This window comes from Catharus ustulatus, chromosome 1, assembly GCF_009819885.2.
Source record: "Catharus ustulatus isolate bCatUst1 chromosome 1, bCatUst1.pri.v2, whole genome shotgun sequence".
Classification (NCBI taxonomy): domain Eukaryota; kingdom Metazoa; phylum Chordata; class Aves; order Passeriformes; family Turdidae; genus Catharus; species Catharus ustulatus.
Genome location: NC_046221.1, coordinates 21,984,800 through 22,006,537, shown reverse-complemented (window position 1 = coordinate 22,006,537; position 21,738 = coordinate 21,984,800). Strand labels below are relative to the sequence as shown.

At 44.1% G+C, this 21,738-nt stretch overlaps 1 protein-coding gene across 1 annotated transcript in view; it reads right to left on the bottom strand.

Moving 5' to 3' along the window:
- Window positions 1-20,039, bottom strand: part of LOC117006416 (protein FAM171A1-like) — a 96,262-nt gene extending 76,223 nt beyond the window's left edge. Inside the window, exon 1 of the mRNA XM_033078867.2 lies at window positions 19,631-20,039. Within this exon, the coding sequence (XP_032934758.1) occupies window positions 19,631-19,724 (94 nt within the window). The 5' untranslated portion in view covers window positions 19,725-20,039. The remainder of the gene's footprint in view (window positions 1-19,630) is intronic.
- Between the last annotated feature and the right edge of the window lie 1,699 nt (window positions 20,040-21,738).

The window sequence follows — 21,738 nt, the reverse complement described above, 5'->3', positions numbered from 1 at the left end:
AAAGCCAGTTAGACACCAGTAAGTACCTTCCACATTTTCTGTTGTGTTTACCTCTTTCAGCTATTTGCATTTTCAGATAAACATTTTTCCTGTTTCTGTACTACTTGCTTTTCTCTGTTGCACAGCTCACAGTGTTAGGTCACAAAGCACAACTTCTAGTATTTAGCTCCCTGGCTATTATCGTCGCTTTAATGAAGGGATGGGACTACGATTGTGCTAAAGATGATTTATTGCTCTGAAATGCATCAGACTTGAGGTCATGAGGTTTAGAGAAGCAAGAATTCAGCCACAGCCAAAGTAGTCACAGGTTTCTTCATTACAAGGCAATATACAACATTCTAATCAAATAGAAAGTTGTTACAAAGTTTATTTGTTTTTCTAACCTATCACCTTTACTCAATTCTGCCACATTGCATATACTTCTACCCAATAAGCTACTGTCACACCTACACATATGTACTTCTATTATAACACTTAAACTCTTAGCTTTCCCTATATAATTACATTACTACATTATGAAACTCTTCACCATCTTATCTAATACAGTTTCTTACATAAGGCATATTCTTACAACTATAGAAACATAAGCCTATAATTTTTCTACTTAATGTCTGTGTACTTTTATTTTTACATCAATCCAAATTACTTCCAAGGCTGCAAATCAAACCCTTCAGTATCTGTGGAAATTTCTATCTTTCCATTCCCCACACCTGGCAATAGAAAGCATTACAAGCTGTAACACCTCGGCAGATTACAGCCCAGCAGAACCCAGTCACAAGCTGGGGCCCTCATGCACTACTGCTATCTACAGGTATCTAACAGCCAAGCAAAAAGTTAATATGATGATAAGCAGTGAAAGCCCAGCATCTGCAAGTATTGAGAGCAAAACAATTCCAAGCTCATACAGCAAGGCAAAAACAACTGCACAGCAGCCACCATTCTTCCGAACAGGAGCCAATAAGATGAACGTTTCTTAGTTTTCCCCAATGAGTTCACCAAATGTTCACAAGAATCATCGTTTTATTTTAAGTACTGCGCAGATCCATACAATCTGGATACTTTTTCAAAAAAGCAGTAGTAGTGGGGTGTGGATAAGGGTGAAGAACAGGAGCACAGCTTGCTCACTGCTCTACATTCATCCACGCCAGCCCACACTGAAGAAGCTGCAGTTTAGGATCCTCAGTTGACAGAAAGCCAATACAACAGACCCTCTAAGTCTGGATGCAACATGTCAAGAACACAAAAGACTGGCCAATACAACAGCAGTTGGTAGCCATGAGATACTGCCATGGCTGTCAAGCCAACCAAGCTTCCCTCAAGAATAAACAGCAAAGAAACACAGTGCTTACTACAGCCTCATCTCTGCACATCCCTCTGTGGTACTGAAGGTCAGCAAAATGCCTCATTCCACCTACACATTGGGCATCTCTGTCCAGGAACTACTGAGCAACCAAATCCTTCTCAGTCTCTTCTGATGGGGATTAAGATTCTGGGAAAGGAACAAGACACATAGATGAGAGTCCTTCTGAAGTTAAAATATCATTATATTTCAAACAACTGGAACAACAAGTTGAAACACTGCCAAGTTGTCAGGGACTTACATTTATTAGCATGGACATAACTAACTCCTTCATGAGATGTAGATGTGGCACTTAGGGACATGGTTTAGTGATAGGCTGCTGTACTAGGTGATCTTAAAGATCTTTTCTAAATGATTCTATGATTCCTTGAGTAAACATCCAGGGAACTTCTGCAACACACAGCTGGAAACACAGCTCAGAGGCAAGTTCAAGTGAACCTGACTGCATAAAATGTCTCCAGAATAGACACAAGGATGTGTCTGGACAGCCTCCAAAAAAAAAGTATCACTAAATAACTAAGTAACTCTTAGCAAAACTCCCTGATGAATTAATTACAGTAATTTCACGATTATAAGCTGGACCATTTTTGTGGATGATACAATTTCTCCAAAGCCATCTTCTCCTGGCCCTTGGAATTTGCTGTAATAGATAAGGTACCCTAGATACCAAGGCTGAGCCAGATGCCTTAAGAATTTGGTCACTCTCCTAACACTTCGGAAGATAATTGGTTAGAAATTAGGATGTGTAATTGGTCAGCTTCTGTTCTTTGTATAAACGTCTATTGGTTGTAGTTGGATCCTTCCTGAATCTATAAATATAGGTGTCTGCCCTTTGTTCTGAGAGAATCCTGCCTGATCCCCTTTCGCATGAAATAAACTCGTGTGGAAATCGTCAAGCGTGGCCTCCGGTCTTTCTCAGTTGATGAAATATGGGTTTCTGAGAGATAGCTACATGTTAGCACTCTCCGGTCCCATTGAAACCCACCAGGGACCAAAAAAGAGAGAAACCTATACATTTTGACTAAAATTTTGGTCCAAACCCGAAGTGCAGCTTATAATCAGGTGTGGCTTATAATCGTGAAATTGCTGTACTCATCTCCTTCCTACTTTGGCCTGAGCATGCTCCTTGCTCTAAGACAACATAGCAGTACACTGAGGATGACATATGTCCATCTCCTCTGAAAGTCAAGGTTATCATAACTATGTGAAGAAATATTATATGTGGCCACTCCATAAGGTGATTATCCTCACCAGAACTGCTGGCAATTCAAGTCCTGTTGTGAAAAATTACAAGTATGGCAGAAGATTCAACTACCAGACATATTATAAAGGGATGGCTTGGGGTGCTTACAAACCATTAAAAAAAATTTCAATGTACAATATACATCATGTTACCTAAGCATCTATCTTATTTTTGTATTCCTGATAAAGAAAATGACAGCATATAAGTTACAAACAAGTATATAGGAACAATTAGAACCCAAGGATCTACTATGACCACCAAAGAGAAAAATCTACTGATACTGAATTTCAGTAATGTCATTTACAGAGTAATTTCACGATTACAAGCTGCACTGAGTATAAGCCGCACTTCCGGGGTGTCGGCAATGTTGAGGTCTTTGTCCATATATAAGCTGCACCGGATTATTAGCTGCACTTTCGTTTGCAGCAAGGATCCGTGTGCAACTTTCACAAAGTTGCCAAATAGTAACAGAATTGTGGGATCACAGGGTTTACTGGCTCAGCTCTGCTTGGGGCGGCCGCCAGGGAGCGGTCCCGGCCCCGCCTGCCGCTGCTGCCAGGAGGCAGGGGAGCGGCATGCCCAGCCGCTGCCGGTGGGAGGAGGGAGAGGGGCGTGCCGGCCAGTGCCACCAGGAGGAGGGAGAGGGGTGTCCCTGGCCGCTGCCGCTGGGAAGAGGGAGAGGGGTGTCCCTAGCCGCTGCCGCCAGGAAGAAGGAGAGGGGCGTGCCCGGCTGGTGCCGCCGCCGCCGCACCCCTCGGGTCCAGGCAGCGCTGCCACTGCGCCACCACTGCCCCGCTGCCTGGGGCTGCTGCTGGCTCGGACTTCTGGGTTGGGAAATTTCCAAAATTTGTTCATATGTAAGCTGCTCCTGAATGTAAGCTGCACTTTTGGTTTGGGAGCAAAATTTTAGTCAAAATGGTGCGGCTTATAATCATGAAATTAGTGTAAGTTATCTGATTCAGCACCTGGTGAATATTCAGGGTATCATAACCACCCTACTTAGCTTAATACAGATAAAAATATAAACAGTAGGTCAGTTCTCCATTTTAATGCTAAGTGTATTTGTGTATCTAGAAAGGATGACTTTTAATAGTAATCAAAGGCACTATCACAGCCTAAATGCTGAATTGTCTTGAGCTACTAGAATGAGAGAAAAAATTCTAAGTTCTATAGTTTTACATGAAAGATCTAAAAGTCTAATATTAAAATTTACTATTTCTGATAAAGTTGGAAATTTGTAAGAACTCCCAGAAATAGTACGAGATACCATGAAAAATGGAGGGAAAAAAAAACAACCGGGAGTCAGCAATGTTTAACTAGAGGTCTCAGATTGTTTAAAAATCCTCAACAAGGGAGTACATACACTCATACATTCAATTAGTTCACATGCTTTCTATCTGCTAGCAAGGGTTTGTTGCAAATCTACTGCCACGAACAAGAAGGAACAAACACATCTGTATGCATTTGCAAGCCAAAGCTGCTTTGAACAAAGCCTGTGAGCAGAAAAGATGACACAACTTCTGGTGTTACTGAAATATCCACAGCAATCCAAGGACAAAATTGAAGCTAAGTATCCTGGAGAACACATTAATTTCACAGAATAATGACCATTTACAAAGGACAATCTCCGTAAGTTGTTCAAGGTACAGAATATCATGCCATGAACACATAACTGAAAATGGTGGAAAATGCATTACAGTTTTACTACTGTGAGGTAAGCCTTGATTCATACCATATGGCCTTACAAGACAAGCATATGCGCACATCTGCACATGTGTGCATGAATGCTGAGGTCTCCAACCAACTGCAGCCATCCCAGTTTCTTAGCAGAAGTAAGGAGAAGACAGAATTCCAACAAATACATAGTTTTTCAAGAGTCATTTAGAGAAACTAATCCTATGGACTCACAGTTTTTGTCTCAGAAACCTGGTAATTCAAGACAAACTGAGACAAACCAAGGTGTGAACATAACTAGGTATTATAGTAATACTAATTATTATGCTCATATTTGTTTTCCTCTTTACAAGGCTTAAAAAAATCCCCTAACAAAAGCAATCACACTAATATGTGAATAATTAATGACAAGGAATGGGATCAATGTATTTACAATTAAGTTCTTATATTTTTCCCTATTCTTTTTAAGGTGGTATAAAACACACAGTTTTTTATTTCGCCCTCAGGCAAGGTCCAGTGAATACAGAGCTACCTCATAAAAATCACAGGTCACCAGTTTTGGTTTAAAGTAACAAAAATATTAAACTAAATATTATACTGTAAGCATGGAGAACGTTGAAAAATGCAATTGGTTATCCGCAAAACTCCTGAAATCCACATTTATCACTGTTGTCTCACTCTCTGAATTAAAAATTGCTTCCTATGGTATTTTCTGTGTTGCAACTACAGACAAGTATTGACTTTTTAAAAGCACCTTGAATTTGAGGTGTTTTATCCTCCTGCTGCTTCAGGGCATGAAATGAGACTCTGATGTTATCTGCAATGTCAAGTTTTGTGAGTATTTTTGAAACACAAATTTGTTTACAAGACTATGTTTTAAAATGTGGGTTATCTTGTGTCAAAATGAAATAAAGTTAAAAATTAAGCTCAACTCAGAAGGAAAGGGAAGGTGAAGGAAAGTGCAAGAAGAAAAGGAAGAAGGATCTTAGTACTCATAGCTGGAATCCATTCCAACTTCATTTCCTATGTAGGAACTTTCATGCCTTCCTATCACCTTTATGCTCTTTATTTTTGCCCCCTTTTAAAAAATCTTCTTAGTTTCATATATGTTTACGTACATATATTCAGAAACAAAACTTGCCATTCATTTTGGGGACAAGTTGTTGTGTAAATAAATAAAAAAACCCCTCAGCTTTGACCATCAGTGTAACAGGTGGGGGCTCTCTGCCTTCCCAGGAGGCTGAAAGCAAGCCCAGACTGCTGACACACCACTGTGCTGCCCACTGCCAGGTACCTTTCTGGCTTTACCCTTTACACTCATGCAAGTGCGACAAAGCAAAGCACGGAACTGCAAGGAGAGGCGGAATAAATCTGAACATTATTGCACAAGGATCCAAGAAGAAGTATTATTACTAAGTATCACTTCGTTCATTAAAAGTTCCCTAACCACTGAAGTAAAAATGGTAAGAATTAAGAATAAACTCTTGGGTGGGTTTGATTTACTTCCCAGCCTTGACATTCAAAACAGAGATCTTGAGGGCACAGGAACAAACTGTCCCTGTGTGCCGAAAGGTGAGTCAACAAGGCAAATAACCAGCCTGGCTGGGGGCAAGAAGGTTTTGGAGGAACTTAGGAATAAAAAGAGGAGGTATCATCTTTGGAAGGAGGGTCAGGTCTCTCAAGAAGTATTTAAGGGAGCTGCTAGAGCACGTAGGAAAAAAGTTAGAGAGGCCAAAGCTCTGTTTGAACTAAAAATGGTGTCTTCTGTAAAAGACAATAAGAAATGTTCCTACAAATACATTAATGGTAAAAGGAAGGGTAAGTCCAGCCTTTATTATTTATTGGATGAGGGAGTGAGACTAGTAACTGCAGATGAGGAAAAGGCAGAAGTGTTTAACGGCTTCTTTGCCCCAGTCTGTAGTGGGAAGACAGCTTGTCCTCAGGATGGTGTCAGGGAGCAGAATGGTCCCCCTGTTATCCAGGAGGAGGCAGTCAGAGAACTGTTGAGCAGCTTGGACGTTCATAAATCTATGGGCCCACATGGAATCCACCCCAGGTTGATGAGGGAGCTGGCAGATGAGCTTGCAAAGCCTCTCTCCATCATTTACCAGCAGTCCTGGGACACTGGCGAGGTTCCAGATGACTGGAAGCTGGCCAGTGTGACACCCATTCATAAAAAGGGTGGGAAGGAGGATCCTGGTAACTATAGGCCAGTTAGCCTGACCTCAGTACCTGGTAAGGTTATGGAACAGTTTATAGTGAGTGCCATCACACAGCACTTAGAGGATGGCCAGGGTATCAGACCCAGCCAGTACGAGTTTAGGAGGGGAAGGTCGTGTTTGACCAACCTGATCTCCTTTTATGACCAAGTTGACCCACCTGGTGGATGCAGGAAAGGCTGTGGATGCTGTGTACCTGGACTTCAGCAAGGTCTTTGACACTGTCTCCCACAGCACACTCCTGGAAAAGCTGCAGCCCATGGCTTGGACAGGAGCACTCTGCGGTGGGTTAAGAACTGGCTGGATGGCCGGGCCCAGAGAGTGGTGGTGAATGGTGCTGCATCCAGCTGGGGATCTGTCACCAGTGGTGTCCCTCAGGGGTCTGTGCTGGGGCCTGTTCTGTTCAATATTTTCACTGATGACATGGATGAGGGTATTGAATCCTTCATTAGTAAATTTGCAGATGACCCTAAGCTGGGAACGTGTGTTGATCTGTTGGAAGGTAGGAGGGCTCTGCAGAGAGACCTGGACTGGTTGGATGGATGCGCAGAGTCCAGTAAGATGAAGTTTAACAAGTCTAAGTGTCAAGTCCTGCATTTTGGCCACAGTAACCCCCTGCAGTGTTACAGGCTGGGGATGCTGTGGCTGGACAGCGTCCAGGCAGGAAGGGACCTGGGGGTACTGGTTGACAGCTGACTGAACATGAGCCAGCAGTGTGCCCTGGTGGGCAAGAAGGCCAATGGCTCCTAGCCTGTATCAGAAATAGTGTGGCCAGCAGGAATAGGGACATCATTCTTCCCCTCTACTCAGCACTAGTGAGGTCCCATCATGAGTATTGTGCCCAGTTCTGGGCCCCTCACTTCAGGGAGGACATTGAGATGCTTGAGAGTGTCCAGAGAAGGCAACAAGGCTGGTGAGGGGCGTGGAACATGTCTTGGGTTGCAATGCAGAGTGTGATAAAAGGTATCTATTCTACCACCATCTGTTGAGGGTGGGGGCAGTGATCCTTATCTCCGCTGCAGACATTCTGCTAATGGGCCATCCATTGAAACCAGGCGGGGCATTGTCCCTTATCTTTTCACAACCCCTCCTTCCTTCAGGGAGTAATTTTCTGCTAATGGCCCATTGAGTCCCACTGTGTGACTGATAAAATTACTTCATCCCATTGGAAGTTGTTCCAGCCAGGGAGAAGAGCCCAACATTTCTTACCAAGATAAAAACAGAGGTTTTGGGACACTAAGGTAGCCCCTTTCTCTACTGGACTCCAGAGGGAAACCGGATTTCTCTACATCACCACTGGACCTCTGGAGGGAAACTGCACCTTCTACAGGAGCACTGCTTCAACTGAACCACATCTGTCACTGCAGGAGGATGCAGCCACCATTTAATGGGACTGCTACCAACACCCTGCCTGACAGGGTGTCAGGTTGTACTCTGACTCTGTCAGGGTTTGGAGTTTGTTTCTTTGTAGTACTGTATTTCTATTTTAATTTCCCTAGTAAAGAACTGTTATTCCTAATTCCCATATCTTTGCCTGAGAGCCCCTTGATTTCAAAATTATAATAATTTGGAGAGAGGGGGTTTACATTCTCCATTCCAAAGAGAAGCTCCTGCCTTTCTCAGCAGACACCTGTCCTCCAAACCAGGACAGAACACAAGCCCCATGAGGAATGGCTGAGGGAGCTGGGGTTGTTCAGCCTGGAGAAAAGGAGACTCAGGGGTGACTTTATCACTCTCTACAACTCCCTGAAAGGTGGTTGTGTTCAGGTGGGGGATGGTCTCTTTCACCAGGCAGCAACCAACAGAACGAGAGGACACAGTCTCAAGCTGCTCCAAGGGAGATACAGGTTGGATATTAGGAAAAAGTTTTTCACAGAAAGAGTGATAAATTACTGGAATGGTCTGCCCAGGGAGGTGGTGGATCACCATCCCTGGATGAGTTTAAGAAGAGACTGGATGTAGCACTTGGTGCCACGGTCTAGTGGAGATGTTAGGGCATGGGTTGGACTTGATGATCTTGAAGGTCATTCTGTGATTCTGTGATACACAATGTACCATCACGGTCACTGCATTTTCTCTTTAACTCCTGACCTTATTTTATGCACAACAGACATACCCTCCTCATCCTGTGACTAGAGAACAACCAATGAGCCTTTCTTTTCCAAGGCAGATACACACTTTTATTAATTTGAACTTTTATTACTTTTTTTAGCTTAAAAATTGAACTTAGCAAGAAAAAGTGCTATTCTTTCTGGCAAATACACCCATCGCCTTCAAAGCCTTTGGGCTGTTAAAAGCTCTTATGAATTTTAACATTTGGAGTAATGAAGGCTGCATTCTACTACCCCCACGAAGATACACCAGAAAGTAAGCAATGACCTGCAACCCAATAATGTCAGATACCATTTCTTTACAGCCAGCCCCTAGATCACCAAGGCTCAGTCAGAATGGACTGTTTCAAGTATATCCTTACTAGCTGTTAGCCTGTACAGCAGTAGAATGGCATGAAATTACAGTGAGATTTTCTGCCCCATGTCAGCATCGTGGTAAGGAAACAGCGCTGTGCATTTACTTTTCCTCCCATTCAATATACTTCTTCTTGGAAATGCTAACATCACCACAGGCACAGGCACACAGAGTACCTAGGAGAGCTCAGCCATAAGAATTTAAGCTTTAATATTTTCCCCCACACAGTCAGGCTAGGGATAAGGGAAGATGACATTTGATTACCCTGAGTAGCTAACTGATGCAAGACTTGATCTTCAAATGCATCAGATATTAAAAAGCATCTTTGTTTATGTGCAATTATCTATGATAAGCAAAGATTCTCTACTGCTCTGACCCATAGGTTCTATCACTTTTTAATCAGTTTAACCTTGACAGTTTATATAAATTTTTAATTTTTTTTTTCACCACAGAAAAGTGAAAGTACACTTTAAAGCATGCATTAACTTGCACATGGGAATAACCATTACCCTTCTAGGAGCCTACCACAAACACTGCTCTACTCTGTTTGCCTAGCCCCTCACCCCTCAAAACTCAAGGCTATTTTTCTGTGCGTAGAAAGTCTTGAGACATGACATTACTCTGACCCCCTCTCTAATGACAACATCTGCTAAGAGGGCTCTCTCAGGTCTTTATGCAGCAATAGTAAACCATGCCTTAAAAAAACCCCAAACAAATGAAACAACCCTTCCAAGATTCACTGAAAGTTTACATACAGGTACAACTACTAATTAAAACAACATCTTCACCAAGACTCTGAACATAGCTAAAGAATGGCAAGCAGTTTTTGCTGAAGTAAAGCTTCATAGAGCAGGTAAGTATCCATATCTGACCTTAAGAAGCATTGTCGAATGTCTGGAAAAACTAATGGTTTTCAATAAGAACTTTAGTGTGGTAGATGCTCTTCCTTCAACAACTGATTTTTAAAGTACTTTTACTAATTTAATATTCTAAAGCCCACTGCAGTTAGAGCTTACAGCAAAAACAAACTTGAAATTCATCCCATTTTAAGTTCTAGCTCCTACTGCTTCAGGCTGCTTGAAGCAACCGTATGTTTAATTTTCATGTAATATGCTAACAACAATATTTACATTGACCAGGTTTAATACCATACTTCCCTCTAAAAAGTTTTAACTAGCAGTATACTAAAGAATTAAATAAAAATTCCTTTGTTCTTATAGGATAGTGAACTTTAGAAGAAAATGAATGTTTTTAAATTAAGATTTTTATGGTAGGGAAAATGCAACAATCCCCCCACACAAGTTCAATACAACACAAGGAAAATACAACTCTCATTCCATACGTGTATTTCTGGGTCCTGTAAATACCACATCATGAACTCAGAGACTAGCTCAAGCTTAAGTATTTGCCAGGACTTCAAATGCTGAAATAACCTGCAAATATTGCAAGAATATTTTGGGTACCAGCAGTAAGGAAAAAAAGAGGAAGTATATTGCCATGCTTCACTGTGTCTGTCAATATTATTCCCTTACCCCTAGCCTTTTTAACTACTGTATAATATTTGTCCAGGTCAGCATACTACTCAGCAGGTTTCAAAACTTGCCGGGACCACAATGCAGAGAAAAGCAAGCTCTCATGTTGAGCTGATGGCTCCCATTCTGCAAACACGATGCAAAGCCTGGAAAAGTTTATCCCCTCCTGCCCAGCGGTGTGCTCCTGCCCTTGTCCACCTCACCTCCTGCAGACGACCACTCCTGTCTCCAGAGCTCCTGGATACATTTATTTTCCTAGCAATGCTTGCCCAACTCATACAGAAACAAGAAAAGGCCATGAACACTCCCTAGCACACTTTCCTGCCTGTCACCAGCAAAAAATAAACCTTTCAAGACACAAGAGAGCCAACACAGGGACACAAGGAGGAAGGGTAGGACAAAGAGTTAGAAGTTCATATCTCTCAGCAGACAATCTAATCTTGGAGACATAAACGCAAAAGTGCAGTAGCTAAGAAAAGTAAGGCAATTAGCTGAAAGAAGGTGGGAATCACTCTGGCTGGCAGACAGACCAGAGACAAGTGACCAGACACTAACAGGCACCATGGCTAATCATGTCAAATCCTATGCTGACAACTTGCTGGCCAAGTTACTCAACCAGAAGACTACGGTAAGTGCCAGTACTTCTTTAGCATTCAAATGAACTAAAATATATCATTTCCTCTCAAGCCATTTAGAACATCCAGAGAAAAGATAACTCAGGTACTAACTCACCTGTTGCCCTACAACTGGAGAAAGATTTGTGGGACTTGAGTTGCTACAGTTAATATCACAGTACACTTGAGATGAAACTGTGGAAGGAAGTCTGTTTAAACTTCTGTGCAGGGTACAAACTGGAAATCCTAGGCAGGGACAAAAACGTGTTCTGACAAGAGATAGTTGCTGCTGAAAGGGCCTCAAATCATCGGCCAGCACCCAGGACCAGGTCTGCCACTATTAACTGTATAATGTAGGTTTTTTCCTACTGTAAGCAAATTGATTTTCCAAAAAATTCTTTATGCTTTTGCTTAGAGCAATGGGACAGCATTATATTTCCACATAAGAGCAGCTTCCTTTAAAGTAGTAACTTTTAAAACAGTTACCTTTCTAAATGCTGTGCCTTATCTTACGCTTTAGTTCCACAAAAAAATGTAATCCTGCATCAACTGGCACTGTTGCCATGAAGCCCTTGTTTTCCCTTACCAGCTCCTCCTAGCCCTCTCCACTACACCAGCAATAGCATTTGTGTAATTTCTGATGAATCCAGTCAGGGAAATGATCCAGGTGAAGACTGAGCTGATGCACACAGGAGTTTTCAGTTGGATAACTTCCTTAATCTGGTTTACCACATTGCTACACAAATACCAGTATGAGAAAACAGACAAAGATGAGAGTAATGATGCAATTTAATTCAGAATAAATCAACCCCTGGGAATACAAAGCTAATTAAAAACAAGGCAAAAACATATAGGCAAGTCTAAACAACTCTACAAGCCTCCTTACTTGTTTCTGAACTTTTCTTTTTGTTTATTTACTCTTGGGAACGAAACACTTAGGTTCATAAGTATAATACTACAAAGACAACTGGTTTAGAAATGTAAATAGACAATAACACTTGTTGGAGTCTTGCTATGAAAAGCACATAAACCAGCCAGGTAATTCAAGAGTGTGTTCCTTCACACGGTTTATTACACTGTATATATTCAGCAGCTCAAGGCCAAGCCAGAGGGCAACACTGAGGGAGGTAACACTGAGGGAGGATTCATCTGACTAAATGGGAACTCAAATAGTGTTGTGTAGGTTGCCATGCTCATCACTGGAGATTCAGTGGATATTCATCAACCCAAATGTGCTTACTCCAGGTGACAGAATGATACTTGGCTCCATTAGCTGAGATTAGATCTTCTTGTCTGTAAAAGCACCGTGGGCAACTCACCACAATGCAGACACTTGAAGACTGCAGACACCCAAGTCAGAGATGCCTCCTACCCTGGATGCAAACTGCAAATCCCTCACATGAGAAGTACCTGATATGTGCAGACTGAGATATGAGGTATTTGGATCTTAACCTTTCACAACTTTTCACAGTATGGTGAAGAGAAAGAGGGCTGGACAAAACTGCTGATACATTAATTTCCTTGCAGCAGCAGTACAAATGCAGCTTTTACCTTAATTTGGTGTTGCATTCTTAGCAAGCCTCACAAAATCACCTGAGAAATACTTGTTGCCGTGTTAGTATATGCCTTTGCTTATAAAGGATGGAAGATGCCATGTTTCAATATAGACAATCACAAAGGTGGGATGAAACAAGAAAGAACTCAATACCACTACCACTTCTGTTAGTCAGTGCAGGAAGAAGAAAGGGCTATGTTTTCTTTAACAAAGCAGGAGTACTTCATCTACTATTTATCTCAGCATTTATGGACTGCCAAGGTGAGCTCCCCTTTAATGTTAAACACTGTTACTGTGTTATACCTACCACATAGTACAGCAGTTCTCAGCAGTCCTGCAGCTACAACTAACTGCAAGCATTATGCACTTCATTGGATTCAGCTTCTTTGTTGTCCCCACGTTGAAAGGATGCTGCTACTTCCTTCCCCTTGGCTTCCGCTCCCTGCTCCATTTCCTCTCAGCTAACTTCAGCTGCCACTGTGTCTCCTCAAAGCCCTCAGGGCAGAGAGGCTGAGGGTGGCCCCTACAAGTGACTCTAACTCCAGCAAGGCCTATGTAGTGCCCTTTATACTGTTATGTGCTCTTGCCTCTCCATCTGAAAAGCACCCATGACAGCAGCAGTTTGCCATGGTGCAGCTCCCACGCAGAGCAACAGGGAAGCTTCACCTGCCAATGCATGAGGTGTACAGATAATGAACAACGACAGGAATGCACTCCCTAGGATGCCTCCACTGAATGACACAGGCAGAGGACAGCTCACAGAACTGCAAAAAGTAAGAGTAGGAACAATTAAAATACAATAAAATAAACAATAGCTTTGGTCTTGGATTTCCAGGGACTTTTGTGCCCTGCCTGCATAAAGTGCTTCTACTCAAAACATACTTTTATATCTACTGCAGTTCTGTTTAAATATACCCAATCCCCCAAGTAGCTAGTGATGACCCCTCAGTAATAGAGAATCAAATTTATAGACTATACTGTACATAAACAAATTTTCCTTCGGTTTTTCCTTAAGATCTGTTGCTCTTTAAGCTAGCAAGAGTGGTTTGGGTATACCTGAATCAGAACATCAGCACTTTACAGAAATGAAAATGCTGCTCTATGTTGAAACATGCTTAAATACTCCTCTCAAGGGCTCAGACATGCCATTATGTCAACTGTGATTCTGTCTTACTATTTTAAAGTGGAATATTCAATGCACTTGGAAAAAGCAACAAGAAATTATAGTATATTCACATTCTTATAGTGCTGTATTTAAAAATACATACATATTTTCCAGTTTCTAATAAAACTAAAAATGGTATTTGTAAAAAGCATGTGTATAATGCTTATTACCCATGCACAGCAAGCCAGATATTACATTAACTGAAAGCCTAATGTAAACCAGCCTTCAGGATAACGTTTCTGGAATTTCTGAGGGAAAAAAACCACTCAGTGCTCTTTGGCACTTCCTAAAACAAAACGTTTTAGTGTACATTATTAACATTTATTATATTAGTATTATTACACTGGCTTTTTTCTAGTAACTACAACCATTTACACAGACTTCTTGCCTCCCTTATCTTTGCTCTCTGGCATGTATATGGTAAAACCATTGGGACCTCTGGGAGAAGCAGAATACCAACAGCACAGTTCTCTCAGGAGTTCCCTTTCTTTCTATCTAAAGGCAGAACAGATATATATACTGGAGCAAGGGTAAATCAATCTTACCAAAAATGCAGCTTGCATACGGCAATGAATGTATAAGCCAACAGAAATATTGAAAGTGCATTGTTGTGATTTCAAGTTGCATGTATTTCTGAGAGATTACTTAGTTTGCCTTTGGCTGACTGGAAGAGGAACACTCCCTGAATTATAAGCCTGAGGTTCACAACAACTGTACTTGATCCAGTGTATTGGAATTTGAGATGTGGAACAGAAGCATCACTCCCAACCACACTGCTATTCAACAGTGAGACTTCAAGCAGGGCTGTTAAATGACAGAAACGCCATTCAAGCTGAACCTCCAACTTGCCAGGTACAGCACATTCCTATAATGACATGACCAAAGCATTGCATTTCCTTGGCATGCATTTTCTTCTTGGTTTGCTTCCTGAGCCGAGCCTGGCTTTGCCCACAGAAGACAAGAGTAAAGAACTAATCTGAAGTTTGTAACAACAGGAAGTGAAATGACATTTCTGCTCCTCCATTTACCAAAACCACTAGAGACTTCTGATATTTTCAAAAAAACCTAAAATGCACAATTCTTATTCCTTTCCAGCACACAAATACATATAGCCAAGCTTCTGTTAACCATTACAAATAAAAATTGTAAAATTGCATTTCATTGCTACCAGAAACTGCTATTTGAAACCACTCACTTAGCCAAAAGTCAACACAGCCATCCGTAAAAGCTTCACAAACCCAGTATACTCTCAAGCAGAAAAAGGTATCAGTGTGGTGTTAAAAAAAGGCAAAAATAAGGAGAGAGGGAAAAACATATGGAATTAACACTACCTCAAGACACAAGTGGGCAAAAAAGACACAAGACACAAGTGGGACGGCAAGAAAAGCCAGCATATGGATTTGTCATGTCACAAGTGCACAGATACATTATTAAACGTAAGTTGGATCACTTAGTGCAAGGTATTGCAAGCCAAAAGGGTGAACAAAAATGCTCAGGAGAAAAAGACTGCAGTTTTAAACCCTCAGATCACCTAGGTAACTTGCTCATCTGACTGAGGAAAAATCAGACATTTGCATACTAGGCATTTGCTGGCATTCAAGACAAACATGAAAAAAATCCAACCAAAACCTAGTGCTTACTTGGATCTGGTAACTGAAAAAATCAACCTCATCTTCATTAACATTTTACAACACTATCTAGTACTGAGTAAACAACTGGCTCCTCCACTAAAATAAAGCAATGTCTTTTGTACAGCTTTACAGCAATTTAGCTTCTACTCTGAGGAGTCCATTTGTGGTCTCAATGAAATAAACCTTTGGATTTGATGGTCATTAGTAATTTGCAGCTGAATGAGAAGAGACAGTATGGCAGTGCAAGATGAAACAGAGAAAGACTACAAAGACTATTTCTGCAGCATCTAAACTTTAGTATCATTTTAAAACTGCAAGCTTGAGATAACCAGTTTAAAAATAAATCAGAAAAACCCAATACAGAGCTGGAGGGTCTTCTCAGAGCTGTTACTGTGCTGTCCAGAAAAGCAGACTTTGCAGAACGTCCAGCTGAAATAGTTGTGAAGTTAGCTTCCATGAAGTAATGGAATGGCTGCTTGCACGAAGGCAATTCCAAACAGCAACACTCAAGAATCAACCCTCCTGTCCTCCATGCACACAGAGGGAAAGAACACAGCAGCTTCCAACTAAGCAGCAACATCTGAATTTTTATTCACCATCATACTGGAAAATAATTACCTACCTAATCTCAGTCTGGATTGTGAACGTGGGATACCCTGAGCATATTAATCTACTAGTAGGCTAGTATTTGCTATTTATTACTCAAATGTTATTTTATTATTCATAACTTCTTAATTTTAGACAACTAATAAAATAGGAAGACTAACTGAAATACCAGTTAAAACTAGTACAACACTGCAGCAGACAAAAATAATGCCAGATTCTGGCAATAAAATCCTAGAATATTCTAGGATTTCTCTAAAAAGACCTCTGTAGCAGCTACAAATGAATGATCCTCATCTTCTACTAAGAAGTAAAGTTTACAGCAATAAAGAAATTTAATCCCTTCCAAAATTACTCTGATTATGCTTACACTCTCCCTTGGTTAATGTTACAACTTCATATAACTCTTAATTCCTATTTACCAGGGGTCTGTTGTTAGGTTTTATGTAAGACTATTCATGTGAAAAACGTGCACTGTGTATTTTGTGTACTCACCAAACAAATCACCAGTGCCAATAGGAATTCAGCTTAGGGGTTAGTTTGGGGGTTTGTTTGTTTGTTTTAAAATTTGCACACATTCATTTCAGCACTAAAAGAAACTGAAGTTCTGGAATACCTGTCAGAACAATTAAAAAAACAAACAAAACCAAAACCAAACAAAAACCCCACAAAACCATAATTTAGTACTCATCTGAAATACCTGTCAGCTTTTACATACTTGAGAGAAGTTACAGAGGTAAAGGTTCTAAAGGGTATCTCCATGGACATCTAACAGCCTCACTGCTGGGGCTCCAACTTCTGCCGTTGACAAAAGTGAACAACTCATCTGAGAATTTTACGCTATTAAAGCGAGAAAGTTACTGAAACTTAGAGGGTACCTCTGTGACCTTCAGAGACCACAAGAGATCTGCATAAAAAGTCATTCAATTTTCTAAATACAGTGCTAAGTGCAGAGCTTAATAACCAGCACTTCCATATTCACAAATTACGTAATCAGTCTGGCTGAGGAGAATTTGAAGCTGGGACTGTCTGAACATATGTCTGAGACCAACGAAGGAGAGAAATGCTTGATGCAAAGCATCCCTCCTCATCCCTTCCTTAAAGGGAACACTGACTACAAATCCCACCTTCAAAAAGCTCCGGATTCAAGACCTATTTATTTGGTTTGTTAACACAGACATGGAACATCTTAACTAAGTCTCGTTTGATCTGTCCCACCATGAGGAGGGTTCTCCACCCTAGTGTCATGTAACCTGTCCAACAATAAATACTGCAGCTGAAGCAATTATTCCCTAATGGCACCTTCTGGCTCTCTAACCTCTATTTCAATCACTTGGTTTTTAATGAGTCCATTCACAGCCACAAAGGGAAGGACTGCCATCTGCAAACATCCCTGAACTTTGGCAATGGCCCTTTACTTGCAGCTACAACAGTGACCATGGTACTAAAGGGTAAGAGGGAAAACCAGCTAGTTTAGGTTTTACAACCATTTACTCTGGTATGTGTATACAATCTGGGAATGTACCTGGCGCCAAAACTCTTTTCCCCAGAAAATCATCACATTTGATGTTCAGAAAGTTATTCAAGGCTACAAGCTGGCATCACATAAACTTTGAAAAAAAAGATTCACAGTAAGGAGGTGGTAATTAAAAAGCAGAATACATTTTGATATGACATCAGCTCTATGCATCCCCTTGTACCAATGCACATGAGCAAAGAGTAAAGACTGGGCTTTGGAAAGTGGTATTATGAAAACTCAGATATTCTTACATGGAAGACAAAATTAGACATTTCTATTTTGAAAAAAATGTTCTCAACTCACTGACATAGCTGTTATTACTCAAATAATCAGCCATCAGTCTTGATGTGGATGTAGCAGCTACAGACAAGCCTTTCCATACCATCTGAATTGAGCTTGATAAAAGAAGACAAGTTCAACAGGGCAGATGAAAGGCACTAATTTTGCCAATACCTTACCACTTTCATTACGTGAAGGAGATTTTCCATATGATACAAAAATTATAGTAGATTTTGATATTACCTTGGTATCTGAAGTGCTAGCTTCATGGGCCACACACAGCTCTGATTTTTCCGGCATGCTTATCAATAAACTTAGTATAACCTGAGTTTAGTGGCCTTTGAGTTTTAGTTAGTGGTTCTTGTTACAGAACAGCTATTTTTGTTGTCCTTTAATAAAGGCAGAAACTGGTATTACATTTGATGCCAGATTGCCTGGGGTGGTAGGTTTTCCTGCAAGACGCTTTTGCCGTTTGACTACTCTGTGTTTGAACACATGCCCACCCAGATTCTATTTAGTGTACCTAAATACAACCATGATAGAAGGAAATCAAAAAGGTTACTTTTAATGTTTTATTTCTTGCAGATGGCATCGCTCACTGATGGCGACAAACGTGTAAGATAAGGAAAGCTCTGAGGACACAGGACAGAAGCGTACCCTTCACAGGGTACACATCCACCCGAGCGCAGCAGGAAGGATGCTGCCAGCCTGCTGACATGAAGGCTCAGCCGGTGTGTGATCACTCATCCCAGATGACACATTTAGCCATTTGACAATACACGCCACAAGGGCAACGCTGACCACAGGGGAGGATGCATTTCCTTCTAACATGTTTTGTACCCCTATGTACACAAGTTTTCTGCATCCTGACATACCCGTAGTCCCGGCAGGCGCGATGCAGCATCCCTGTCGGAGCCCGACGGAGGGGTTGCCCTCCTGCCACCAAACGCAAGGCCAAGGGCGAGAAGGGCACGACAGCGTCTCCCCCACTCGCCGAGATTCCAGACGGGGGAGGGCTGGAGGGCAGGTGCACCCCGCCGGCCGAGGGGCTGCCACGCCACGGCACAGGTGAACATCAGGGCTGCACAGCCCCGGGCAGGACCCGCAGCCCGGCACAGCAGCATCAGGAGCTGCTCCAGCTGCCCCCGGGGCGCTCGGGGGCAGCTTGTCCGCCCGCCCGGGCGAGAGCGGAGAACGACCCTGTCCGGCCGGGGAGCGTCTGAGCCCGGCTGCCCAGGGGCAGCGGTGACAGACCCCGCCCGGCCGGCGGGAGCCACCGAGCCGAACAAAAGGCCGGAGGAGGCCCGGAAACGTCCCGGGGCCGCAGCCGAGCCGCGCCGTCAGCCCAGGGGGCGAACCCCAGCCCGGCGGCCCCGCACGGCCTGCGGCCGCCGGTGCCCCCCACCCGCCTCTCACCGCCGCGTCGGGCCCTGCAGCGGGTACGGCGAGGAGAGGGGAACCCGGGGGAAAAGGACGCAATGCAACAGCTCCGGCGGCGCCGAGGGACGGAGGGAAGAACGGAGGGGGCAGCACAATGAGGCCAGCGCAGCCCCTGCTCCTGCCAGTAACAAAAGCTCCCCAGCCGCAGGGCTGCCTCCGCTTCTCTGGGCTGCGGGGTCTGCGACGGCTGGTGGAAGCCGGGAGAGGTCTCACATCACCGACCCGCTTCCCCGCCGTACCCTCGGTCCGGCCCCCCGCACAATGCAGCCCCCGCCGCCCCGGGAACCGCCGCACAAAGCGGGCCGGTCCCGCCGCCCATCCCGCACCGACCTTGAGCCGCCTCGGGTGCCCCTAAGGTTTTGGTCACCGCCTTCCACACGTTGCAGCCCAGCAGGCAGAGGAGAAGCGCCGCCGACCTGCTCATTTCCACCCGCCGCCGCCAGCCGCCGCCAGGGAGAGAATCGCCGCCGGAGCCGCTGCTCGGAGGAGGAGGAGAAAGAGCCGCATCAGGGGCTGGCCCGCTCCGCGCCTCCCTCCATGTTGCCGTGCGCTGCCCCTCCTGCTTTCTCCGCCTGCTGCATTGTCGTCCCGCCGCTGCGCCCCGGCTCCGCGTCCCGCGCCGTCCCCCCGGGCGGGCGAGCGGCGGAGGCGAGGGGGAAGGAAAGGGAGGCGGGAGACCTTAGCGGCCCCACTGCGTGTCCGCCCCGGTTTATTCTTTAAATCCGCTCCCGTTCGTCCTCCGCTCGCCCCGCGGGAGCGGCCCAGGCTCCCCGCCCGTCCCTTAACCCTTGGCGGCACCCCCTGCCCTGCTCTCGCCCGGCGGCGCAGCGCCCCCTGCCGCCCGCGCCCCGCCCTGCCCCGCCGCGGGGCTCCCCGGCAGCGCCGGTGCCGCCCCCGGCCCGCCCGGAGCGGCCGCGTGTCCCGCGGGGCAGCCCGGCCCGGCCCCGCGCCCGCCGCCGCCACCGCGCTCACCTGCCGCGGGGACCGGGTCCCGCCCGGCCGCGCCCGCCGCCCGCTCTCCCTCCCGGAACGGCTGCAAAATGGCCTCCCCAGCCGTGCCGGCCCCGCTCGCCTCCCACCGCAGCCAGCGGGAGGGACGAGGCGGAAGGCGGGCGCGGTGACCTGCTCTCGCACGGCTGGGACGTGTCGGGTCGTAGGGTCCCCCCCGGCCCCGCTGCCACGCGTGACCTCCGGCCGGGCCCCTGCCGCTGCTGGAGTATTTAAAGCAAATTTTAAAAACAAAACCAACCAACCAACCACAAAGCAATAGCAAATTCACCCGTCTATTGGTTTGAATACAAAATAGTTTTAAAAAATGCTATAGCAAACTGCACAGGAACGGTGAACTCTGGGTTGGAAACCGTGGCAGTGAGGGCTGAGACCAGGCACGGTTCCTCCCGCCCCGCCCCGTGCGGAGCACGGCAAGCATAGCACCGGGGACATTCTGCCGGGGACAGGGTACTTCCCTGGGGGCTCTCTCACTGGGGTGGTTTGCATCTTCCCTAAGAGCATCTCTCGGCTTGCTTGCCTTCAGGCCAGAGGAGGCAGAACACAAGGGCACAGCAGTCACTCCTCCCTTCCCGGTCTCTGCTGAGCATTACGCGTCCTCAGGGAGGGAGAACAGGCGCTGCTCATGTTTCCTCCAGCACGGAGATTGCTGCTCCAGACACTATTATGGCAAGTCTTTACACAGCTGTGCAAAGCAAAGCCTTTGCCCCACTGCCTCACGGATTTCCCACGATCTGCTCCCAAACACTGCCAGCGCTTCAGTTGGCCTCTAAGACTGAAGTTTGTATACCTACAAATTTTTCTCTCTCACTGAGGTGTCTTAAAGTTTCAAGATTTATTTATAAATCTATTTTTAAATAAAATCTTCCAATGAAAACGTGGTGCGATATAGATTGATTTTTAGAAAGCAGTACAATTGTTTATTTTGCCATTTCAGTATTTGACCAGAGTAGCTACATGCTACACATGTTTATTTTATGACTTTTATGAAATTCTGGTACCCCATGAGTGTTAAAACTAATTTAACAGATCATTTTCAGAGTCACTCCAGTTGATTACAACAGATTTCACTTTGGTTTTTCTGTTTTCAAATACATTTTCTGAGAGTTGATAAATACTGTGTAGACACTCAACTTTATCCCAAGAATTTGGAGGATTTATTTGTAAAGTTCAGTCCCATAAGACAACTAAGTACAAAAAGGCTATTCAGTTCACAGAGAAGACCAAATGAATAAATGCAGATCATGTGATCTTACTCCTGCTTGTCATAAACAAAGATTTCAATATTGTAAACTCATGGCATGTCTTAACTGTGAGACAGCTTGTTCCTAAAGAAAGGAGGTCGGCCATGTGGCAAATAATATAGCTCTTTTTTAAAAGACCCCATTTCCCTTTCTGTGGGTGTTCATGAACTTAAATAGCATACATAG